Here is a 27,062-nt window from a genome sequence, read left to right as displayed (position 1 = left end):
GCCAGTCTTGATTGTTATTAATCAGTATAGACAGACTCAGTCCATGGAAGGCAGCACCATTTCAAGCGCTGGACCCTAAACTGTACAAGAGTGAAGAGAACTAGCTGAGTATAAACATAAGCAGCAAGTGAGGATCCATGCATTTATTCTGAGCTCCTGAATGTCAATGCCATACTTTAAGATCCTACCTCGACCTCCCCACAGTAATAGACTAACCTGAAATTGTAAGACAAACAATTCTTTCCTCTCCTAGGTTGTCTTTGGCCAGGATATCTTCCGACAACTGAAATTTGACTAGAACAGGGCTATATGCCCAAACTCAAACTTCCCCAACCACTCAGGGCACTGCCTTTGCACCAGGACAGCCACTGGCAACCACCAAATGAACCAATACAAGCGCTCGAATAAAACTTGGTTTGTGGATACCGGAACGTGCATTTCAGATTCTTTTCACTTGCTACCAACTAGATTGCTTTTCCCGTCAGCTGTTTAAAATCAGAAATTCTTGGCTCATGGGACATACAAAAATAGGCAGCATACTACCCGTGGGATCTAGGTTTCCAAGCCAAAATGCATAGGGCAAGAATGAGAAAAACAGGGCAGGAAAGAGTGAGAAAAAAAAATCAGACTTTTTACTAGAAATTCCTGGCAATTTTGTGCTGATATAGTGTTCAATACTACCCACCACCAATTACCTAGTACAAATGAAAATTCAGCCACTGATAGGAAATGTCATTTTCTGGTAATAAAATTAGAGGCCATTGCATATCTCTTGAGTGTACTAATTGGGTGCTTTTTTCCCAGCTGGCCTGTGGTGCCTTCCAAGCCCCATTACAAAGAGGCTACATGTTTTGTTAATAGTAAACTCTAGTCATTTGTTCTAGGAACAGGTCAATGTCTCACTGCTTGCATTTAGAAAAAGACACAAAAGCTTTCTCATTCTTGGGCAACATTGTCTTGGACTACTCTCCGATCGCTCTACCTGCCTGACCTGAGAGCTATTATAACCTTGCTCTTACCGTTCTATCAGACTAAAATAGTCCTTCCTTGGCTGTTCGTGTCATCCTTGAGAAAGCTGAGCTCAGCCCAAATGTCACTTAGTCAGACGACTGCCCAACTACTCAGTCTAATTCAGCTCTTCCCAGGACTCAGTTTTTTTTTTTTTTTTTTTTTTTTTTTTTTAATCACATTGCTCTATTTTTAACCTTATAAAATAATCTATTTTTTTAAATTAATTTGTGACTTAGTTTTCTTATCTTTTCCTCACATATCAGTAAGATGCTCAGTGCCCTTAGAACCAAGATATTTTTGTTCAATCATTGCTGCCTCTTAATTCTTAGGACAATGATTAATATTCAGTGTTTTGCATCTCATTCTTATTGAATAAATGAAGGAAATGGTTAGGGGTATGTGATAGAATAGCATGGTTAAACTGTGCTAGTATTTACTCCAGTGGGCTGGAAAGTGGCTGTGAGTAGAAGAGTCCTTGTGGGAGTGTATTCTCTCCTTCCACTGTATGCATCCTGGGAATCGAACTCTGGTCCTCAGGCTTGTCAGCAAACCCCTTTACTCACTGCGCCATCTAGTTGGCCCTACAACATCATTATGGAGGAAATAAGGAAACACACATGGAGTTTGAACAGGCCCATAATAAAACAGTCCTGTGAGTTGATTGGAGGGATCGCATTGGGAAAACAGAGCAATATGCTATTGTAGGCTTTGTTTATGTTACTAAGGATGGCAAAGGTAAAAACAAACCAGTTAGAGACCATGTTTAAGTGAGGCTGGAAAGATGACAAAAATGGAGTTCAATTCAGAGTCAGTGTGAAATCCACCTGTGCTTTCTGTCTGAGGTGGAGGGCCACTCAAGTGGTACTTGACATATTTCTGGGTGGCAGAGCTGGAATAAAAGATGCTCCAAGGTTCACGAAATTTGGTGCTGCCTGACAGAAAGGGCTTTGGGGTAGTTTACCCCTAGACTGAAGAATCGAAATAAGGATGTGGAATTTAAAAAAAGAAGAAGAAGGTAGTTCAGCTTGAAGTTGCAGCTCAAGCCCCAGAGTCTGATCCAACCACAGAAATGAGATCTGCAGAGATAAATCTCTCTTAAAATGTGCCAACAGTGAGTGGAAGCCATTTCAAAACACTGAAAAACAGAGGAAAAGAATTGCTTTTTCCGATGCCCATGTCTGTCTTCTTTCTTCCACTATTATCCACACTGGGAACAGAGAAGTATTAACTCTGTCTCCTCTATAATTTTTTTTGTATTCCACCAGATACAGGGCCCCATGCATCTCAGGTCAGGCAAGCCTTCTATCAACTTAGCTACATCCACAGACCTATCAATTTTCATGTAGCTTCTTTTTCCTAAATCCATGAAGGAAGGAAAAAACAAAACAAAACAAAAAACCCTTTTGAAGCCAGAAGCCAGATCTGTCCCCAAAAGTGAGAGAGGATACGGAAGCTGTGTTAGTAAAATGTGGAAATCGAGACCCACACTCCCTGAGAGAGAAATCCCCAGGCACAGCCTGCTCTGCAGGGGTACCCTCCAGTTGCCTTTTCATCTGCAATGTTGAAGTCTGACGTGCCTGAGACTACCTTTGTTTTAGGAGAAAAATGGAAAAGTTTACCAACTGCCCAGGGCAGCCTCTGTTTGCAGAGCTATTTACTAACAGTGCATTAATGCTCCAGATGACTACAGGGAAGAGAACCTAATCCGTGGGACATTCTGGTGTTCATCATCCACAACTTTATCCTTTTTAACTTCAATATTAACTTCCTTTCCTTCTCTCTTGGTCTAATTCACTGACCTGGAGCTGATGCTAGGTCGCCCATCCAGTTGTTAGAATCTTCCTGTTTCTGCCTCCTCAGCACTGGGACTGCAAATGTGTGTGTCACTAACACCAGACTTTTTAATGTAGGTTATGGGGGAATAGATTCAAGTTCTCATGCTTACACGGCAAGCTCTTTACTAACTGGGCTGTCACCCTCCTTCTCATTCATTCTCTACCAATTTCAAGAGCATCATAAGTGTACACTGTCCTAAAGGGAACACATGTCACATCATAAATCATTCTGCAAAGATGCTCTTGCTTTGACCCCAAGACTCACCATCTCGTAAACAAAGGCCAACCAAGATTCATGGTGGTTTTAATGCAGTCAGGATGTAATATATGAGAGAATAATAAATGAATAAATATAAAAATAATCTCCTCTTTTGCACCGTTGGACTTATACTTGTTCCCCTGGTTGATTTCTATGTCTCAGAAGCTTCTAGTTAGAAATAGTCTGAGGGAAGAGGTACTCTAAGTCAAAGGAAGGCTGTGGTAAGAGCTTTGGATGTTGGCAGGAACATGAGCACCAACTGGTCTCAGGCAGTACCATGTGCTGCTCTGGGTCTTTGCATTCACCGTTGAACCTCATTTCCACCCCTCCAAACCGGGGAAGCCCTGGGCCTATTCTATGTCTGGAAATGACCTTCTGCTGTTATAATATGAAGCAGGTTGGCCATAGCAAGAAGGTGCTGTAGAGTACTAGTTTAAGACGTGTTACGTTCATTTATGCTGTGGAATATTTGTTTAATGCTGCAAATATGCATTGCATTGTTTTATGTTGCATTTGTTTAACTCTGTAAAGCTGTGTTCCTTTGCCTGCTTAAAATATCTGATCGGTTTAATAAAGAGCTGAAAGGCCAATAGCTAGGCAGGGGAGAGAAATAAGTGGGGCTGCCAGGCAGAGAGAATAAATAGAAATCTAGGCTCCAAGAAAAAAAAAAAGAGGAGGGAGGAGGGAGAAAAGGAGAAGGAAAGGAGAGTGTAAGGAGCCAGCCACCCAGCCACACAGCCAGCCATGGAGTAAGAGAAAAGACAGATACACAGAATATAGAATATAGAAAGGTTAAAAAGCCCAGAAGCAAAATGTAGAAGAAGAGAGATGGGATAATTTAAGTTAGAAAAGCTGGCTAGAAACAAGCCAAGCTAAGGCCAGGCACCCATAAGTAAGAACAAGTCTCCTTGTGTTTATTTTTGAGCTGTGTGGCAGGCCCCCAAAGAGTAAAAAAAAAAAACAAAAACCCAACTACAAGAAGGCTTTACTTTCTGAATCTATGTGGAAAGACAGAACCTAACTTATGGCCCCTGATAATTTTAAAGGACTTCCGGAGACTTACTGAGAAGTCATCACTGGGGAAGAAGAGAAGATCTTGAAGAGGATCGTTCCGATAGGTCTTTTCAAGTTCTTCAATGACAGTTTCATAATCCAAAGGCTCCAAAAGTCTGGGTTTTTCCTGCTGTGGGAAAAACAAAACAAAACATTACGTTAACTGTTACGCATATCATCTTGCTTCTTCCCTGCGACTGCTCCAGTTTCACATTTTAGCTGTCACGGGGGCATTGCCATCACCCAGTCCTTTCCATTCGGGTCTCACGGACTCCAGGAATTTGGGAAAGAAGCCACATCATCACGTACTGATTACTTCCATATCTGAAATGAAGTGAGGGGACCCTAAAATACCTGACAGCTCCCTGAGTAATTCAAGCTGCTTGTACTGATGGAGGTGCAATAGATGTTCTCAGTATAGTTTATGACAACGGTCCTCACTGCTCCTGCTGAATCAGATACTTCGTGAGTTCTTCTGAGGTCAGTTAGCAAACGCTGGCACCCTGCTAGGAATCAAACTATTGCAAGCTGCCTCCATTGTCAATGAAGCATGGATCTCATGTCAGGATTAATGGATTGGCTCTGAGCTTTGTTGCCTCTACAGAGGGAAGCTGGATCAGTCTCTAATAGACCAGGACAGCTCCACTGTGTGATATACTGTGTTGGAAAAGGGCGGGGCTTAAAAAGTACAGATAATCACATGCTATTAAAATCCTGGACCCAAGAGAAGCTGTACACCCTCTGACAAGCTTCCCCACAGTGCAAAAATAAAATAAAACAAATAGAAAATAACTGCTAGAGGGAGAAGCAAAGTATCATTACAGAGTTGATGAGTTTATTCCACACCATACATGGATCACAAACTGAGAAAACCGGGGCTCTTCCCTGAAGAAAAAGAAAACAGTATTACAAAACAGAAACCCCAAAACTGGATGAGAGGAGTCTCCTAATCCTTTGAAGAAATATTTATGCAAATGAAATGAGAAGACTCCTCTGTCCTTATGTGCATTTGGAGGTTGGGCTTCTAGAAGCATGAAGGGTCACCATGAAAGCCAGATGCTAAGATGATCCTGTAAATATTAATGCATCGGCCCCATCTACTTCCTAGCCTCCCTCTAGATGCTCCACCTCAGTAAAGCATGGTCCCCCAAATTTTCATCTATGCTTTAAAAACTGCTAATGGGCTTCTTAAAATAACATTCAATATTTGTTTTGATGATTTTCCAAATATTACAAACAGCAAATGTGAATATCATGGGCTAGTAGCAAGATACCCATCCATTATCTGGATTAAAAGAAAAACAAACAAAAACAAACAAAAATCCTTAAGTGCTTAAATAAACTGTCTAGGTGAGTGTTCTCTCTGGAAGGGCCCATCAAGCAAACTGAATGCTCTTGGGGTGTTTGAAGAAAAGGAGCTGTGGTGTAAAACACTACACATCTGGAGTAGAATTTACAGAGACTCTGTGGTAGTTTGGAAGTTCTCCCTAGGTCTGCTGCATTTTGATGCTTTTCTATTTACACTTATTTTTCAGTTCAAAATTCCTTATTTCTCAGGCAAAAGCTAATTCCAAGGATCACAAATTGGGGATTGTGTGTGCAACGTATGCATGCGTGAGGATGAGCAGGGTTGTGCACACGCAGTGGATGCTGGCGGTGGACATCAGTATCTTCCTAAATCACCATCGACCTTAGTTTTCGAGACAGAACTGTTCAGTGAGCCTAGCGGTCCCTCTTTGGCTAGGCCAGATGATCGGTGAGCTCCCAGGATCCCCCTGCTTCTGTCCCCTCAGTGCTAAGGTTAAAGACACGTGGTGCGGGTGCTGGGAATCCCACTCAGGGCCTCAGGCTTGAGCAGCAAGCACTTTGCCCATTAAGTCCTCCCTCTCCTGAGGTCCATCTTAAGAATGGCCTTGACCGTCTTTAAGCAGGGCAGCCCCAGGTCTCAGTTTTTCTATATTATCCCTGGCCCTGCCACAACCAGAAATTAAATGAAAAACTACCTTTTTAAACCTTTCAATCATAAAACAATGACTCTGTGCCCCCTTTCGCTTGCTCGCTCTCCCTTCCCCCTGCATATGAAACACATAAAATAAAAATAAAAATGTATGATGAAACCCATCAGGAAGCTCTCCCTTTTGCCATAGACTGGGCGCTTTATTTATATCCCTTTCCTTCACAAGTTTTATCTTTTGAGTATGTAATGCTGGTCAGTGCTCACTGCAATGCCCCATGAAGTGGGTGCCAACACCTTGTCTTTTTCCCTTCTCACCCCAGTGTGAACAGGAGTGTGAGTGTATAGCAACCCAGAGGCTTGAAGAGAAGTGACATGTCGGGAGTGGGAGTCTACGATCTTGTTTCATTTTTAAATGTTATGTCTCATTAGTACAGAGCTTGCAAATTAACTTAGAAGATGGGCTAAGGGGTTGACTTACTAAATAAAGTGCTTGCCTTGCAAGCACTCAGTCCTGAGTTTGGTACCCAGAACTTATGTTAAAAGTGTTGGGCATAATGGTGTTTGCTCACTCGCCATCTCAGCATCAGCGTGGCAGAGCCAGGAGGATCCTCGGTGCTCACTGGCCATGTCTGCCCTAGTTGTTGAGCCCTGGTGAAAGACCTTGTGTCAAAGGAGGTGCTTTCAAAGGAGATGCTTAGCATTCCTGAGGATCACATCTGTGGTTGTCCTTTGTCCTTCACACACACAAGTACACAGGTTCATATACACCTGCACACAAATACATGTTCATATACACCTGCACACATGCACATGCATGCATGCTCATATACACCTGAATACATGCACATGCATGTGTGTTCATATACACCTGAATACATGCACATGCATACATGTTCATATATACCTGCACACACATCTGCATCCCCTACAACCATGCACAAAGAAGAAATTAGAGGCTAAAGGATCTTTCAAAAAAGACCTTTCACTGAAAAGCAAGCTGTAGCCAAAGTTAGTCTTATTTGAATTACTACAACAGGCACATCAGAGTTCCAGTGTCTAAGGTTGGTACAACAAATTACAAGCCAAACTGTAAGCTATTATTGATAGATCAGTAAAAGGTATGGATTGCAAATATTTGGAAAGACACATTTTTATGTATCTGGCTTAATCTATGAGGAGTTCATAGGGAACTCATCAGGGAACTCAAGAACGATATTCCCCAGGCCTTTCCTATTTCAGATATTGCATTGAAATTATTTTGAAATGGGGAAATCTCAAATCTAGAATATCTACTCACTAAGCTTTGACTGAGGGATACATTAGTAAATTTTTGTCTTCCCAGGGATTTTCTTAATGAGTATCACTCGAGATACTCCACCTTTTGTAGCTTTTTGCATATGAATTTAGCAAGTGAGTTGCATTGAGGTGGCAGGAGATGTAGCTTAGTTGGTAAAGTATTTGCTTAGCATGTGTGATGCTATAAATTTCACCCTTAGCACTGTATAAACTGGATGTGGTGATAAACACCTTTAATCCTAGCACTTGGGAGATTGACGTAGAAGGAACAGGAGTTCAAAGTCATCCTAAGCTAGGTTGGTGAGTTGAAAGTCAGTCTGGGATACAGGAGACTGTTATAAACAACCCAAAATGACACTAATAGATTTCACAGCCCTAAGAAGTTGAGATTTGACAAAGCCTGCATGGAGACTTTTTGTGTCTGTGGTGGCGAGAGCCCCAGAATAGACAGGCAGCAGTTGTCTCTAAAGCAAGGGACCTGTCTGCTCAGCATCTTGTTCAAAGAGAAGGGCATACTCATGCATGGTGGGATCAGTTCTTTTCCCACTCTTGCTCTCTGCAGACACACTGAGTAGAGCTGGGAACTGAGCAGCATCGATTCATGGCTTTAACAAGGATCGAGCTGTCCCTCCTGAGTTTAATGGGCCTATTTCTTTTGGAAATACACTAAGCGGGATAAGGTATGTGCCAAGATTACCCTGAATTGGACTGGATTTTAATAGTGCTTTTTACTCATACTCTTTCTCTCAAATGAGTAATGAATTTCATTAACTATTCTAAAGTCACCCACCAGCACCTGCTATTATGGAGCAGGGGGATGTTGCGCCACAGTGGCAACAGGCCCCATTCTTATGTACTATGAAGAGATTTGTTTAACCTGGTTCCCCAAATCCACAGCTCTCTACCAAATCAACTTCGCAGAGGAAGAACGGGATCCTGACACAAAACCCAAAAGCTTTCTTCCTCTGTATTTATCCACAATTTCGAATGATATGCCCAACACAATGCCTAAGCCCCGGAGTGGGGAAGCTGCCCTGTTGGTAATAGTCCAGGCTGTCAAGACTGTTCAGCTGTCATGAAACATGTCCATGTCCTAACTGGGCTTTTAATTTCTAGAAAAGGATAATATCATGAAAATCTGGATTTTTTTTCATCATAGCAATTCAAAATCAACTGGTGAAGAACAACACTGAAGGAAATAAGCATTTGGAATATAGTACCCTTAAAGATCAATGACCGGACTGCCAACCTTTCTCCAGAATAGAAGCACAGCCCAACTAGAAATTAACCTAGACTAGCCTTGTTTTAGCAAAGTTCAAAGTCTGTGGGAGGATGCGGTTGTAGGCTTTCTGTGAAAAAAAGTGAGAATGCCTTCCTCACCCCAGTGGGCTATGAGACTATGAGCGTGGTGATTAAAAGCCTCATGCCTTAGTTTGTATATGTGTAAAATGACTGAGTAGGGGCTACCTTGGAAGATGAAATGATGTTGTACTTCTTAGAATAATACTTATCTACAAGACTTTTCATGAGTGCTAAATAAAGACTGGCTTACAATTTTTAGATTGAAAGCACCTATAATGTGTATAGGACACAATAAACATGTGTTTCATAGTTAAGTATACATCTCTTCATCCAGATCCAGGAATAACCTAGATTATATCTGAGAGAAATAAGCACACATAAAATCCAAGATGTGTTTAGGGTATCTTTGCAACATTATCTTCCTTACAAGATGGAGAAATGTATTCAACTTCATCGAAGAATGACAAGAAAGGTAAGTAGATTGATGGTGGTCATTCCTAACCAGGGAAGATATTAAGTATAGCCTTTCAAAAGAAGTAATTTTCAAGAATCATGAGTAATAGGGAAAGGTATTAATCTGTAAGGAGATTTAGAAAGGACATTAAGACTAGGAGAGGGTCTGGAATAAATCAGTGGAGGACTGTGTGTAATATGTCATGGATTTATTAAATTCTTCAGTGCTTCACCAGAGTTAGTTAGCTGTCAATATTTTGCACATAATTTGTGTTTTTGTTGTTTGAAAACTGGAGTAAGGTAAGGTCCATGATCAAGTGTTGCTACAAATGGAAGGACAAAGAAAGGAATTATCTCAGGAGGTGAACAGTTCGAAGAAACCTTGATGATATTTCTGGATCCACACATGAGATTAGAACTGGAATCTATACTATCTTAGACTTAGTTAGGCTGCCAGGGCATGGCCTGATTCAGAAAGTATGAGGGATGAAACTATGAACACTTATTAAAAACTGTTTTTTCTCAAGTTTATAGCAAAATAAAAATTGATTGTTTATTATTGCTTAATAAGAATGAGAATAAATATTATATAATAGAGTAACTTCACAAGACTTTATAAAGAAACTAATTATTGACATAGATTGAAACATCACTAGCTTGCTGCATTTGGGTGGTACTGTAGCATTCAGGATGCTGTTGTTTTTAATGTTTTTGGATGAACATGTGTTGCTTTCATCATGCTAAAAAGGATGAACTTGGTTTTTCAAAAGAATCAAGACTTCATTAAACACTGGGGAGTTATTTGATTTTAAAATTGTTTACCCTTTGAAAATCCACCAGAGAGGAAGCCCAGAAATATCACAGTGGGGCTTCACATAGAAATTCAACCACTAACAGATTCAAGTAATTACAACAAAAGATACACAAAACACGGGGGAAAAAGAGACTAGAGAAAATAATTACAGATTGGGCTTGCGGTTCTAGAAGCTCATGCCAGCAAAACAGAGAAGCACAATTAGCGATTTAATAACGGAACTATTTTTAGCTTCGTAGGGAGCCATAAACATCTGGTGAGTTACTTAAACACCATCCTGAAGTGGTGCTTGTAGCACAGGATTCCAGTTGGAAACTCCAGTGGGAAGTTTAGACTCTCATGCCTACCAGCTATGTGACTTGGGCAAGTCATATGAATCTTGGCTGAAGTTAGTCAGGATGAATAAAAATAAAGACCGAGGAGATATGTCAGCATGGTAGATGAACCACAAGATACCAGCAAAATAGAGACTTGTTTTATTTGAAAATTGTGTTACCCAAAGACTTATACCCAAATCAAGTACCAATCAAGCTGTCACACCAAGAATATTGAGTTCTTCATTTATCAAGAACTGTACTATGTATTTTACATTTATTATCTAAATTTCCCTTCAAATATATTGAAAATGAATGGTTCTAATAAAAATAAAAGAAGTAATAAATTCAAATAAAAAGGGGAGAGCTGTCCCTGTGTATCTTCTAAGTCAAGCCAGGCCTCTTTATGCCCTTCAGGAAAAGGAAGGTGAACTTACTAAGTATGTGTAGCTGAAGTATGCCTATAAGCAATTCAACACTACTTTCAGAGTCTGCTGTTGTTTGCTCTGAGAAACAGCCTAGAAAATGTCTTATCGTTTTTTTTATACTGTCAGATCACAAGACAACAATCAAATTTAGAATTGGTTTTATATTAAACTCATTAGCTTCGCAGATACAAATTTCCAGAGCAAAAACAATGTTGTAAAAGTTATGCTTTGAATTTCATTCTAGAGCTCTAACTTCCATAAATACAAATGACTCTGTCTACTGTAGGGAGCTATTTGGGAAAGGCTGAAAGAGTCAGGGGAGCAGAACAGTGTCTACAGCCAAACCTTTGTATTTGGAGGCCACGTATGCAAACCTGGGTTCTTAACTGGAAGTGTAATCAGGGCAAGTGAGTCTTTGGAACTTTCTCGGAGATCACTCTAGTTCTGTTGTTCTACACCAGCTATTCCTAGTTCTCATTAAAACCTGGTCTTTTCAAAGAAATAGTATGAAAAGAGTTTTTCCCCTACACTTGAGAAGTTTCATGATCTTTCTGTGTCACACTGTCTATCCTGTGGTGCTACTTGGGACTTACCAGTTTTCTCTGATTCTTCCCCCACCACACACACACACACACACACACACACACACCCCATTTCTACATTTCTGAATCTTTACTCATGTCCTGTCATTTACTGTCCTAACATTAACATCATATATAAATGCCCTTTGAGAGTATGTAACTAATACATGACTAATATAAATAATGACACAGGACAACAATCATAAACAGAAATTTACTTTAGGATGAGTAGAGTGGGCTCTACTAGCACCCAAGAGAATTCAGAATTCAAAATGAACAGCTTTCAGTGACTAAGCTATTTAGAGGAATCCTAAACTAATCATAGTCATAATCATTCCTATTTTGAGCCCATCAGAGCACTTTACAAACAACACAGTGGTCAAATAACTTCAGTGTTTGGCTGGAGAGACGGCTCAGTGGTTAAGAGCACTGGCTGCTCTTCCAGAGGACCCAAGTTCAATTCCCAGCACCCATAATGTGGCTAACAATGGTCTGTAACTCCGGTTTCAGAAGCTCCCACACTCTCTTCTGACCTCTGCTGGCACTGCACACACACACACACACACACACACACACACACACACACACACACACATGCAGGCAAAGTACCAATACACATAAAACAAAAACTAAAATATGAAATAAAAAACAAACAAACTTCAGTTCAGTATTATCAAGATAACAAGCTACCAGGCATGGTGGGGGAGAGGGAGAGAAAGGGAGAGAGAGAGAGAGAGAGAGAGAGAGAGAGAGAGAGAGAGAGAGAGAGAGAGAGAGAGAGAGGTAAATTTCTTAGAAGAAACAAAACCTCTAAATGAACAAAAGTTCTTTAGATGCTAACAGAACCCAAGACTCTTTTGCCATAATGTGATTGGAATGGGGCCAATTTCCACACTATTTGTGTTTAAAACAAATGGGAAGATTGGAGAGAGCCCTCACAGCTGCATCCATGGCCACAGCTGTCACCCCGTGGTCGTGTGACAGATTTAATTCAGCCTTTCATCAGGGGGAGTTCCATTGGACAACGTCTCAGAAGCCTGAGCTACAGAAAACAAGGCCAAGTTTTTCTTACCAGAAAGGAAATGATTAAGTAAGGCATAAGGCATCTTTTGCAGACCCTTTAACCTTCTTTCTGTTCTGAACCACAGAGTTTCATGAGAATGGAAAAACACTAGCTAAATCAAAGTTAAGATTTGATACAGCTGGGCAAACTCAGATTAAGCCATTTCGAAATGGTTCCCTTGGCAACAAAGACAGACAGATCACAGAAGAAATCAAGCAGTAGTTGCTCTTTAAGTATTAGTTCATTTCAGAAATGTGAATGACTATTAACCAGATAAAGTATATAAAACTTATCAACTATATAAGATTAATATGATTAATTTTTCATATTTAGTAGAATTTCATTAGAAATCAAAGACAAACCAGTCTTTAAAAATTTACTGTGTAAGGGATACTCTCAAATTTAATTCAGTTTTGCAGTCTTGTTTTCATTGTAGGGAAATCTGACCCATCATATTTCTTTGGAACATGTCAAAATGTCCACAGATCTGCATAGCAAATGAAAATTTAAACCAATGACAGAAAATGTTTCTCCATACAATGGTGGTGCTTATAAAGATATAGAAAATATCCAACAAGACCTAAATCAAATTAAATTACATGTCTCATTTAGTTTTCTAGAAACACTTGAGAGATAATAAATATCATTAAAAATACATCACAACCCAATTACAAGCCTGCCTGACACCAGGGAAATTAATGCCTTAGAACAAGCTGCAGGAAACTTTAAATTAATTTATAGGAGGTCTGTGATAAAAGCCACCACCAGCTTATCCTCTGGCACCATCTTAATACTTTGACAGTCATACAAACTTTCATTCACAGGTCAAGTTGCTGTAGTAGTAGTTGTTGATGTTGCGTGTATGTGTGTGTCATGTACAGACTTACACATAAGCACAATTCAAATGTGAACAATTCTTCCAACTACATTTTACATTTTCAGCAAACGTTCTCCAAATGATAACCCATTCTTTGTGGTCTCTTCCTTAAAGACTAGTTGTGATGGGTTTGATCATTAAAATCACCAGCTTCTCTGATGGTCAAAAGGGATGCAGCCCAAGCAAAGCCCATGCAACCTTTCCCTCCGGAATTCCCAGTTTTCAGTGAAGGGATGACAGGGTTGAGATAAAAGCTGGAAGCTGCCCATCTCTGAGGCTGAGTTTCACAAAAACTGTCCATTGTGCCCAACTACCAAGACAACAGGGTTTCCACTGCCTTGGTGGCTCTGATTTCCTTACTGGCTCTTCCCCAAGCCTATCTTCTTCCAGCCTTCATTTCCCTTCTCTGGACCGTGTCTGTTTATGTGAGTAGATTTCTAATTCTTGGAATTAAAGGAATCTATTCTGTGATACCAGGAGCAGTACCTACCACAGGGGCCTATTATTTTCCAAGTTTATTCAGATTTGAATGCTCATGTACAACCCCTTGCAGTCAATGACTTCTGCCTTTGAAATGCAGGAATTCAACGGTTGTGTATTATTGATACATCCCAATACCATTTCATCCTGTGAGAAAAAAATACACTAGATATCATGTGCCCTATGAGTGAGAGGTTTCAATAACTTTTTGGCTTCCCAAGGTCAGACATGAAGGGCAGCTCTAATCTCTAATTTTCTATCAGAACAAACTCATCCAACCATCACTTTACCATGATGCCAGAAGATGAAGATTTTTGAAGTCAGACAAAGAAAGTATATGGCCATATTTGCTTTCAGTGCTGACAGAAGCAGGCTATAATTTTGCTCTCCATAGGAGGTACCTGTTTGTGCTAGGGGTGCTGAAATATCTCTTTGGTTTGTAACAATGTCTGGAAGCCATGCTCAGGCTCAGTTCACTTTGCTTCATTCTATTATTTTCATCTTAGGAGTCACATTTGGGGTCACTGTTATATTAAGACTAATTCATACATGTTCACTTACAGAAAAAAAATATAGCTACACCAAAATACTTAATAATAGTAGCCATAGTCACTGTAATTTAGTTTACCATAAGTGGCAATAATAATTGCTTTCTCATTGGTGTTATTATGGTCAATTACAAGGACTATGATACAAGTTAATGCTCTCTCTCACTGAGTACCTATATTAATTCTAGAAGACATCATCACAGTTGATTACTTTTTTTCCCTTGGATTTTGAAAACTTGTGCAACCCAAGCAGTAAGTTGATGGGAGAGTTCATATTTAAGTTTAGTTAAGCTTGAAGACTGCGGTCCACTCTGTCAGCAATTTGTACTTGCAAGGGCCAAAAATCAAACAAACAAATGAAAAACAAAACCCAAACCAACAACCCAGAATTTATTTTCCTATTGGGAATATTCTAGAATAGAGCTGTAGTTTTGGGTACTATTCCTGCTCACTTTGTGATTTTTCTTTTTCTTTCTTTCTTTCTTTCTTTCTTTCTTTCTTTCTTTCTTTCTTTCTTTCTTTCTTTCTTTCTTTCTTTCTCTCTCTCTTTCTCTCTCTCCCCCTCCCTCCCTCCTTCCCTTCTTTCTTTCTTTCTTTCTCTCCCTCCCTCCCTCCCTCCCTCCCTCCCTCCCTCCCTCCCTCCCTCCCTCCCTCCTTTCTTTCTTTCTTTCTTTCTTTCTTTCTTTCTTTCTTTCTTTCTTTCTTTCTTTCTTTCTTTCTTTCTTTCTTTCTTTCTTTCTAATAGTGTAGAGCATTAGAAGTCTACAAAACTGCATGAGATCATTGGGTCCCTCAGGAAAGAATTTGACAGAGAGGGAAGACAAGAACTTATTTGGTAGATTCAGGAACTGTATAATGAAGACTGATAATACTGTGTCAGGATTCACACTGGAAATTGCCAGTCACTGAGTGAATCTTGTGTTTGCATGTATGTATGGGGTATTACATGTTCATGTAGGTGTGTGTATGTTTGTGTGTGTGTGTGTGTGTGTGTGTGTGTGTGTGTGTGTGTGTACATTTGGAGGTGAGTAGTCAATGTCAGGTGTCTTCTTCAATGGCTCTCTCATTCTTTTTGAGACAAGATCTCTCATTGAACCCCAAGCTCACCTATTGGGCTAGGCTGGCTACTCTATGAGCTCCAGTCTCTACAGCCACCCTAACTGGGGTCCTCATGCTTACACAACAACCACTTTACTCACTGAGGCAACTGACCAGCTCTCAAGGCAATCCTTTTAAAAATCCCGTATCAGGAATGATTTGGTACCACGACCTCACTGTGAACCTTCTACTCTAACAAATGGCCCATCTTACACTCTGATAGAGAGGTGGTTCTTCTCTGCATTAATTCTTCTCTTTCCCATCACAGTCAGCCTCAAGGAAAGGGAGGTCATTCTTGGCGACATTACAGACTCCCCTCCCACGTCCAGTTTGGAGGCAGCCATTCCACAGCTCCCCGGCAACAGAGCTACCGGGTCCCTTTCTGCCGTCCACTCAGATTCCCCTGGTCTGCCCTCACATAGATTCTTAGGCTGGATCAAGTTCCAAAGCACACTTCTCTTTTTTGTGTGTGCATGGTCTGACTGGGTTCAGAAGTCCCTGGTAACTCCCTCTTCTTGGTTTTCTTTCAAAGTACCTTTTTGTGAATTTCATCCTTGCAATCCAGTTTTGTTTCAATTCTGACCCAGTCTCCCTTCTTATTCCCCATGCATCACCCTGTCCAATGGTAGGGTGCTTGCCTAATATGTTCAAGGCCCTGGGTTTGATTCCCAGTGCCACAAGATAAAACAACAATAAATAAACAAACAAACAAACAAACAAACAAACAACAACAACAAAATGTTAGCACATCACTCCTGGTCCTTACTCTGTGCTTCTCATTTGCTAAGTAGCTCCTTAAACAGTGGCATAAATAGACACCCTGCTCTAGATGTTTGTATACAACAAGCAGTAACAGCAAAGGGGGATATGTGACCAGGGAGGGAGATGATTCACATAAGCCTACCAAAGTTATCCTGGATCAGTACTTTAAAGGTGACCTGAGGGACTGCCGCAGAACGGTGCAGCACACCGTGATGACTATGAGAACCCAATACAAGTCTCTCCAATTAGTAGCTGCCTAGAGTTTTCATTTCCTTAAGTGCTCACAGGCAACATTCCTAAGGAGCAGATAAATGCTCATGCATATCCATTCTTTCCCAAACACCCAGAAACCCTGCAGATTAATAATCCACAAGCCAGTGACAATTTTAAAACAATGAATCATTTTTATTTTTAAAACTTCTGCATTTGCTTCTGACTGTGTGGATGACACACATAATAACTCAACCTAATCGTGGGTTTGATCTTTCCAAATTAGGCCATGAAACTGACAAAGGAAATGATCTTTTCATTAAGACCTCCTATGTACTAGAGATCATGTTAAATAATCCTGATGAAAAATAAAAGTAAACAAAGAAATGTAGTTTGCGGGGGGGGGGGGGGGGGGGAACCCATCAATTGGAGGGAGCACGGCACACACAGCTCTGAGATTCAAGGTTGGCGATGACCTCACAAGCAAGTTTCACTTCTCCTGAACATTTCTCACAACACAGAACTGTCTAACTCATGTGCTGCCTCTGGAAACACAAACCCAAATCTATGAAGGTATGTCTTACTCAATGCATTTGAAAGCTGAGCAGATAAGCTAAGCTTCCAAACAACTTAAAATTTTATGCAAAGGAGTGATTTAATGATGGTTTCGTTTTATTTTCTTCAGGTGCTGGGGGGGGTCTAACCCAGTGCCTTGCATGTTAGGCAAACCCTCGACCATTCAGCTATCTCACCAGTCCTCAAAATAATAAAAATTCCAACAGAGTAAATTATACAGCTTTAAATGGCATTTGAAAGACACAGAACGCACGAAGACTGTCCTTCTGGGTCAAGCAAGTATAAAATTTGACAGGCATATGTCTCAGAAACTTCCAGTTCTGAATAAGAATTCTAGATTATTATGAAATTAAGTAAATTTTAAATTTGCCTAAGAGCAGGGATTGAATGCGGCGCCAATGTTCACGTGATCATTACAAAGGCCGGGCAGGGGAATGGTGGTAATTATATCCAACCATCATCTTCCACAATTTAAAAGCATACAGTTTTTGATTCGCTAGCATGATTTTTGGTCTCTGTTGGGGAACCCTGTCACTTGATCTGCATCTTCTCTACCACCTCTTCAGGAGGCTCCGAGGGCACCCTAGGGGTTCAGCTTAGTGTTTAGAAGCTTAGATAAACGTGCAGTGGAAAGTTCCACCTGACTCCGGGTAGGCTTCTGCTAACCTGGGTGTGCACAGTAGAGGAGATAGCACACTCTGAGGCGATTTCCATCCCATCCACACACAGAATTCTGGGATCCTGGATCACCAGGGAGTCAACACATCCAGATGCATCTTTTTATGAGTAGCTGTGTTATCAAAATTGCTCCTCCCACGTGACAGAATCCCCTACACTCTGTGGCTTCAACTGAGCCACCTAGAAGAAACCTGCACTGCAATGCTGTCCTTTTCCCCCTGGCCCTTGGAAATAACAATACTTGAATAATAATAATTTTACCTTTTGCAGCTTTCAAACTAGGCTCAGAAGGCATAAAGGAAATTCTAACAAGTGATCTCAAGACAGGGTGGGTGTTAGAGGGACACACAAGGCATAAATGTAATTCTATTAGGCAATCTAAGATGGAGTGGGTGTTAGAGGAACATTTCTCAAAAGGGGAAACAGAGGTTCAGAGTGATTTAAATAATCCGCACGTGAGTACAGAGAGAGGGAGAGTCAGACTGACCCTGAGGTGTCTAATGAGTTGTTTCACTTTCTTGGAGTCTGTTTTCCAAAATGAAAGCCACATCTTAGAAAACACTTGAGGGTGGATTGAATAATTCTCTACTCAATACAAGAGAAAGCCTGTGAGGGTAGATATCCCTATCTTAGGCAGACCCAAACCAGGCAAGTGTAGCAGGAAAGTCCCTAGTGCCTTCCACAGAAGAAAGCTAATCACTGTATGAATGATCTTAATTAAATTTGAATGCACTGCTCCTGAATGCTGTGGGAAAACACCAGGTCCTTATTGGCTGCTTCTCCCATAGTATTCAGTAGCAATACGTTCAAATTCAATTAAGATAATTCATAGAGTGATTAGCTTCATTATACTGTGAGACACTGGGGACTGTCCTCTTGCCAATACTGTATGTGTGGTGGATGTAAGATAGACTCATTCTTCTCCTGTGTCTTGTCTCTTTTAGTGGAAACAAAAAGCAAATCTCATTGTGACGTAACCCACAGGGCTTCTAAATACTGAAAAAGACACAGCAGGAGAATTATGTTTCCTGGACTGATCTGAAGGTTGAAACCATCACACACCAAGGGAATTTTTTTGAAACGATTATACTCTTTAGAAGACTAAAGAGAAACAGCTGAGGATGCGCTTGCAGAGTTGGTCAAGAGGACACAACTGAGCTCACACTTCTGGCAAATGGGGAGCAAATTCTGGGGGTAAACCCAGGCCACATGCTAGAGGAACAATGCCGAGGGACGTGACGGTTTGAGTTTGCCTAACACAGATGTGTACTACTGAGATAGAAACTGAACAAATAGCACAGTGCCAATGTTACAAGCCAGAAAATAAATGCTGCTAATAAGTGTTGTTCCTTTTTAATGGATACCAAACCATTGTATAAGGAAAGCCATGTATGCATGTGTGTGTGTGTGTGTGTGTGTGTGTGTGTGTGTGTGTGTGTGTGTGAAATCACATCTGTTTTTAGACTTAGGCATTTGCATCAGTAAAGAGTTTTACCGGGTGTTTTGTTTTTAACCCCTTGAAAAGCAGTTGTCAACCAGACAATAAGTCTTTCCCACCAAGGACACTTGATAGGAGTTGTATTTCAGAGCATTGCCACCAGGACCTCATAGAGAAAGAACAGGGATATTCCTAAATGTCTGTCTTTCTTTCTTTCTTTCTTTCTTTCTTTCTTTCTTTCTTTCTTTCTTTCTTTCTTTCTTTCTTTCTTTCTTTCTTTCTTCCTTCCTTCCTTCCTTCCTTCCTTCCTTCCTTCCTTACTTACTTACTTACTTTCTTTTTTTTTTGGTTTTTCGAGACAGGGTTTCTCTGTGTAGCTTTGTGCCTTTCCTGGGACTCACCTGGTAGCCCAGGCTGGCCTCAAACTCACAGAGATCTGCCTGGCTCTGCTGGGCTTAAAGGCATGCACCATCACCGCCCGGCCTAAATGTCTTTCAATTTGTAGAAGAACCCCCACAATAAGTATGTTCAAACTCCAAATGACCATGATTTCGAGGTTGAGGACTGCTCTGAAGGTATCGTTCAGAACTCGATCAGCTTTGTGAAACAATCAACCTTCTAAAAGGAGCTATGCAGTAATACTGCTGCAGCAAAGCTTTGCCATAGAAAGTGAACCTTCCCTGTTACAGGAGGTGCTTTGTCAATCGGCTACCACTGAGTTCTACACAATTCTAGGTGTGTATCTCTAAGGACGTGTCTGTCCGTAGTTTCCTTTCATTTTGCCAGAATAATAAGAAGAACCATTTTCTCAGTCAAATAAAATCATTTTTACCTTTATAATATTCCTTAGCTCTGTTGATAAAACTCTTTTTGTAGTTGGAATTATTCTTTCTAAGAATGTTAAAGTAAATTTGTGGTACATGATGAAAATAGAGTATCAATATTTAAGAAAATATAATAGTAAACAAATCAGTACATTGGGGGTCTTAATTTAGGAAACTGAAGAGTATTCTTTAAGAAAGAGAGTGAGTGGAGAGTATAACTCACACTTGAAATCCCTTACTCAGAAGCTGAAGCAGGAGGATTGCTGGGAGTTTGAGTCAGCCTGGACTCCATAGTCATTGCAGGCCAGTCTAGATTACAGTATGAGACTCTATCTCAGAAATATAAACCCCAAACTCAAACCAAAACATAGATCTAAAAGCAAGCAAATAGAACCAAGAGAAACAATTTTAGAAATAATAATAATACATAAATGTTAAGATAGCCCTAGGTGAATTCCAATCACTCTAGCGATATTCAGATTAAATCCAGTAGCAGTATTTTTCAATTACATAATGTTTGAAAACAATGTGACTTTCAAAGTAATTACTCAAGTTTTAAAAGGGCTATTTACGAGCCAAACAGAATATGCTGTTGTATAGAGCACTTTGTTCAGTAACTCGTGGTAGAGGCCCGCTCTAAAGCACACCGTTTTTTCAGAGAAAACATGGGCGAAAAGAGGAGAAGTCTGCTCAGATACCTACAGCACTAACCCTGTGGATTCCTTCTGGGTTCACTCTCTTCACTGTCCGCCTCTTCTTCCAAAATTCCTTTCCTCGGAAGCTCATCGTATGCCTTGATATTGAGTCATAAAATATTTGAAAAGTTCCGATATTCTTAGACCTTTTTCTTCCGAGGCTTCACTAAGCAGGTTGACCAAATCTCTCTGCTCCCCCAAGAAGGGAAGTGTTCGCGCTACGTCTATATAACTCATCAGAAAGGAAAGGCAAACCCACAAGTCACCGCTTCCTGTGAGCCTCTAACTACCAGCTGTTGAACTCTGCTTTCGTGCACAAGTTCTCCCTAGCCACCTGCTTTAATGCAAGACAGCGACACAGACCATTGATCATCTGTATGAATGATTCTAAACAGAACCCACCCTCGATCTAACCCTTTGATATCTATTAGAGGAGCAGGCCCACGATAGGATGTGACGTTAGAAGTCTGCTAACACACCATTTGATTTTTCTGGTGTTAGATTTATTTTATTGTCAGGGTTGAAAAATTGTATTTTGCAACTTCTTATTTTTTTTTTTATCATAGAGTCGCTTAAGAAGCTATGGAGCCAAGTATTGGTGTAGGGTCAAGTGTTTAGAAATTGCCAAACCTGGCAGGGATCATAACTCTAGACATGTATTTTTGGGTTTTCCTAAACATGGTTTTCCTTCAAATTCCTGACTCACAGTTTTAGATGATAGGCAAAGCACCTTATAAGAAGCACATAAAAATCTCACGAAACTCCTAAGCAACTTCCTCTCTTTCTTTGTCTTTGCATATCATCTGTCTTCTATTCCTCTTTAGGCGCCACAGCTCTAAATCCTAGAGTCCCTCCCATGCCTCAGCTTCTGCAATTTAAAACTGGCTCATTTTGCTGGGGCTGTTGATGCATAGAAGAACTCATATAACGTATATGTGAGCCTGAAATTTCAACGCCCAGCCTGAGGGGAAAAAAAAAGAAGAAGAAAGAAAGATTGCCTCATTTCTCTGTCCCTTTGGCTGTTGAACACAGCTTTCCTTAAAAAGAGGCATTACCAAAGAGCAACTGGGGATGTCAGCTAGACAGATCTCATGGTGACTGCAAAGGAGGGCAAACCCCATAGCTCAGTAGAGCATAGCCCATGGGATAGCCACAGGGGAGCTCTAAGATTTGCATCACCAGCATCCAGTGGCATCTTGTCCAATTCTAAGTCCCTTTTTTCAGAAACGTGTTTGAAGATGAAAATAACGAGGACAGTGAGCAAGAACCATTGATAAACATAAACCTGGTAATGGACCGATCACAAGGAGTCACTGTCAAGATCATCAGAAAAGAAACTTGATTCCAGTACAAGATCAGAATGGATTAAGTACTATTTTTGAACATCATTGCATTTCCCGTAGTTTTAAGAAGCTGTGTTGGACAGAGGATCCCACTGGAGCTTGTAAAAGCCTGGGAGAGCTATATAGAAATGACATTCTTAAGGAAGTTTTGAATAGCAGGTGAGCATCAAGAAGGTAGGTACAAGGCAACAAATCTTGCAGGTAAGGCCATCTAACATGAACAGGCATCAGCGGAGAATGGTCGGTGTCAGAGACTGATCTTTCTTGGCTAATTGCTCACCCCTTTAGGTCTTCTTTTCCTCCTTTATAAAACAGACATGTCATAGTCACTGCTTTGTAGAAATTTTAAGGATAACTGAGATAATGCTTTAAAAAGTCAACACACTATCTTGCCTATTATACCGTAAGCACTGTTACTAGTTAATATAGAGGCTAAGGAGTAGAGCAAAGTGGAATATTAGGAAAAAGCTGGAAGTCAAGGTTACCTACAGTCAAGAGTTAAATAGGAGAAGTGGAGGGTTTGGAAATTGAAGCTAGAGATGGTTCCTTTATGGCTCTGAATGTCAACATCATGAAAGTTTCTACTGTGTTTGAAAATGATAGTGACTAGTGAGGGATTTCTAAACAATAATTAAGATGGCATTTTAGGAAGAATTGGGGAGCTGCAGACAGGATAGGCTGCAGAGACTAAATTTCCAAGGATCTGTATCAATCTACAACATTGACTCTAAGGAGGTTATAAAGAAGGACTTAGAGATCAAACAGAAAATAATGGAAGGAATTTGTTGAGTATACAGTAGGTGCTGGGTATTGGCCCAAGTGTTTATTTAAACTCTAACAAACTGACGATGAAGTATGTTTGTTACTATTGCTATTTTCACCCTAGTTTTACGTAGGAATATATTGGGGCCACAGTAACAGGAGTCCCAAAGCCAGTTAACAGAATATCTAGGATTGAAATCTTGTAGGTTCCTGAGTTTGGCTATCAGAGAGATGATTCCAAGTACAAGGGAATGAGAAGAGAGGGTTTCTTTATTTACACTGAATGTTCAATGCTGAATGTTGTGTCAAGAAGATGGAGAAAGATGTATTCCTAAAATGCAGGGAAGAGCCAGACTGGAGATGTGAAAAGGAACGTCATGGATAGAGTTCAATTGAGAGGTTGTAAAAGTAAATTGAATCTTACAGAAACTAATATAGAATGGAAATCAAGATCCTAAAGTTGTTCTGAATATGGCAGATGGAAGGCAATTCAGAAAATACTGAGATGTTATAGTGATTACCGGCACAGTGCAGAGCCCAGACATTCTGGTGAGAAGTATATGAATAAGGTTGTGAAGCACCTGAAGCAGGGATAGATCTAGGGCCTGAAAAGAGATGTAGCATAAGAGGTAGCTAAAATCAAAATTGTGGTATTTGCAGGTGAATGGATAGAACTGGAAATAATCATTCTGAGTGAGATAATTATACCCAGGAAGACAAACTACACACATTGTCTCTTGTTTATGGATGTTAGCATTGAGTCTTTAGAAATACGTGTACTTGGAGTACTAATAGAGTTCAGGAAATTAGATATTGGGGGGTTCTTTCCAGGATGGGATGTATAAGATGGGGGGGAATAAATGGTTAAAGGGGAATAATGGAACAGGAAGGGTTAAACTGGGGTAGGTTATGAAAGGGCAGGATCTAAGAGAGAATATGGGGAATAATAAAGAAATTTCAAAAAAGTCATATGGAAATCTACTATTGTTGAAACTTCTTAAAATATATACACATGAACATGTATGAAAGGGAATTAAAGGGACTTACCCTATAATAAGGTAAAAATCCCCCTACTAGGCACCAGAGGCTAACAAATCAAAAACCCATTTCCAGGAATGGAGTTGTTGACTAGTGAGGTCCTGTAGACACCCAAACATTATAGTCTGTTGCCATTGCTCTGGGTTACTTTCCAGAACTTGATGACAAGATGTTATTGCTGAAGATACTACATACTTGAGTCATAACATATGGAGAAATCAAGCTTGTATTCACCTGGAGGCTTCATTCCCGACTGGCTAGCTTTCACAGTGCTGGAAGGTGATGTGCTTGCTATCGGAGGAGAAAAGTGATCCTCACCAGTCTTACCCAGCTGTGAGCCCTGTGTGCCACAGTGATGACTGGCCTGGTAAGAGAAGTCCACTGGTGCAGTAGTGGAACAAATATCATGAGAGTAAGCAAAAGCTTTCTGGCTGGATTTAAGGCCTGCTTCATAAGATGGAACTCATAACTGGCAATGTTATTGGGTCCAAGAAACTGGCTAGACAGGTCATGAGCCCTAAGGAAAAACCTGCCACTATTATTCAGTTAAATGTACATGGTATTAAACCATCTCCTAGTGACTCATCATTTTATACCTTCATTGGAGAAGCTTCTTTTTGTTGTAGGTAGCAATTGACACAGAGATCCAGAATTGGTAAAGGTACAGAGAATAGGAGACCGAGGAATGCTCAGCCCTAAATGGGTCATGTCTGTCATAGCTCTTGTTCACAATGCTCAGACATCCTGGTGGAAGAGGGGACAGAAAGATCGTAAGAGCCTGAGGAGGATGGCTACAAGTAAATAGCATATTTTTTTTTTAGACTCAGCAGGGTACATATAAACTCACAGTGGTTGTGACAGCATGCAAAAGCCCCGCCAGGCCAGACCAAATGCCAGCAGGGAAAGGGGAGGTTGGCACGAAGTCCCACCTTAGGTTGTGAGCTATTGGCAGCTAATCGCTTCTAGCAGAAGAATCAGATTTCTTTAAAGGTATGCATGTCCACCATGCTCCATGGGAAGGCCATATATCCAAGAGTAAATGGGATTTCATGGGCTTTTGAGAAAAGAGGATAAAAAACTGAGTGGTTAGAAAAGGGAGATGGATCTGGGCAGAGATGGATCAATTTAATATGATTAAAATACATTGTATAAACTTCTCAAAGAATTAATAAACACATACACAGACAGAATTAATAAACACATACCCAACTCTCAGGGCTGTGCATTCTTATATATGCATTCAAAGACTGTGCATCCAGCCAGGAAAGGTAGTACATTTTCAGTTTTCAATAGCTGTTTGGATGTTAAGACAGTCTTAACCATGCTTTAAAAGAATTAGGAATCTGAATACTAAGATGCCAGAAATTTCAGAAGATATGCTAGCAGTCTGGTTTTTGTTTTGTTTTGTTTGTTTTTATTGCTCTTGTAAAAAAAAAATTGCCACATATCTAGAGATGGAAATCAACCCCTACTTATGGTCTCATAGTTTTTCAAGAGTGAAAAAAATTTGAGCACATAGGATTTCACCGATCCCTGCTTAGAGTTCTAAAAGGCTGAGATCTAGATACTGGCAATTCTTTGGCCTTTCTTGAAGCTCCAGGAGAGAATCTGTTTCTAGGCTCATGGGGTGTTGCTGGCAAATTCATTTCTTGTCATTGGATGCCTGAAGGAGCCGTGTTTCTTCTGTCTGCCACAGAAGGGTGGTGCTTATCTTCTAGAGGCTAACCCCAATCCTTGGCTCACGGTCCCTTTCTGAGTCAGAAGCAGTTGAACTCCTCTTACGATGAAAAGTCCCCTGGTCACGGGGTGGTGCTTCATCTTTCTAATCCATCTTCCTCTGCTTGCTGCTCTTGTTCTACAACAGGAGAATCCTGGGAGCCTGAGGCCATTCGAGGGCAGCCTTATTCTTCTAGGATAATCCACAAAATGCTTATATTTCTAGGCTGCCTGGCTAGTAACCTGTTCTAGTTTGGCTTCTGTTGTTGTGATAGAATACCCTGACCAAAAGCAACACAGGGAGGAAAGGGTTTGTGTGGTTTCTGACTCCAGGTTACAGTTTGCCATGGAGAGGAAGTCAGGGTAGGAACTCGAAGCAGCTAGTCACATCATACCCACACTCAAGCACAGAGAGAAGCAGGTGAGCCCAGGCTGCCTGCTCACTGCTGCTAATGCCCTCATAGTTTTCTTCTCTTACACACTTCAGGGTCCAGCCCAAGACATGGTGTGTCCCACAGTGACCCTTCTCACCTCAGTCAAGTCAAGACAAATACCCCACAGACACGCCCAGTCTAATCTAGAGAATTCCTCCATTAGGCTCTTTTCTTCCTCACTTTTGGTTGTGGTGAATTGACATTTAGAAGTAACCATCATACAACCCTAATTCATAACTTCAAAAACCTGTCACATTAACACTACAAGATCAGTATTTGATTTTCCTTTTTTTTTTTTTTGAGACAGGGTTTCTCTGTGTAACAGCCCTGGCTTTCCTGAAACTCACTTTGTAGACCAAGCTGGCCTTGAACTCACAGAGATCCACCTGCCTTTGCCCCTGAGAGTGCTGGAATTAAAGGTGTTTGCCACCATGCCTGGCCTTTTTAAAAAAATAATAATAATAATTAATTTATTTTACATCCTCATTGAAGCATCCCCTCCTTCTTCTCCTTCCACTCCCTTCTCCCTGCTTGTCCTCAACCTATCCCTTCTCAGTATTCACCCAGAAAGTGGCAGGCCTCCCATGAGCATCAGCAAAGCATGGCATATCATAAGACCAGCACCTCCCCCTGCATTCAGGCTGGGCAAGGCAATCCAGCATGAAGAATAGGCTCCCAAGAGCCAGCTAAAGCACTACATAACATCTTAAGGATATCATCCACCTCAGCAATAGTCTGGCCTTTTGTGTGTTTAACTTTTCAAAGTATTTTTAAACTTAAGAATAGACTGAGCAGGAGGTGTAGATGAGGAAAACATTTGGCCTTTGAATGTGGTTTCCACTGAGCAGTTAGGTGGGATCTAGGTTTCTGCTGAGGTGAGAATGAGTGGGAGTAATTAGAAATTCAGTTTGTAGACCATTTACTGGAAAAACAGCACAAAGAAATAAAGGTGAGAAAAATAAGGCTGTGGCAGAAAGAAGCAAAACTGGAAGAGAGGGAGTGAAATATCAGGGGCCATCAAACATATGAGCAGACAACCAAGGCAGTTAGCTGGAGGAAAAAAACACTTTAAGAAGACCCTCTTTCACGGGCTCAATCACGTTATGTTTTAAAATTGCGTTCAGTTATTCAGGCTATCCAATTTGCTAGTCACATCATCATTGTGCCTAAAATTGGGCAGAAACTTGATAACGCCTCATAGATAATGTCTGTGAATC

The 27,062-nt window shown here is 40.6% G+C and overlaps 1 protein-coding gene across 14 annotated transcripts in view; it reads right to left on the bottom strand.

The window, feature by feature from the left end:
* The window catches only part of Dock10 (dedicator of cytokinesis 10), a 248,888-nt gene that overhangs the window by 142,988 nt on the left and 78,838 nt on the right, over positions 1–27,062 (bottom strand). For 9 of the 14 annotated variants that reach the window (XM_037210228.1, XM_028884109.2, XM_037210223.1 and 6 more), the window contains exon 2: positions 4,169–4,288. In XM_037210228.1, the coding sequence (XP_037066123.1) occupies positions 4,169–4,288 (120 nt within the window). Of the gene's footprint in view, positions 1–4,168; positions 4,289–20,559; positions 21,703–27,062 lie in introns of those variants that run through there. The other 5 variants (XM_037210229.1, XM_037210224.1, XM_037210230.1 and 2 more) reach the window with 4 other exon arrangements.

The sequence above is a fragment of the Peromyscus leucopus genome, chromosome 13, assembly GCF_004664715.2.
Source record: "Peromyscus leucopus breed LL Stock chromosome 13, UCI_PerLeu_2.1, whole genome shotgun sequence".
NCBI lineage: Eukaryota > Metazoa > Chordata > Mammalia > Rodentia > Cricetidae > Peromyscus > Peromyscus leucopus.
This window is presented reverse-complemented; position numbering and strand designations above follow the sequence as displayed.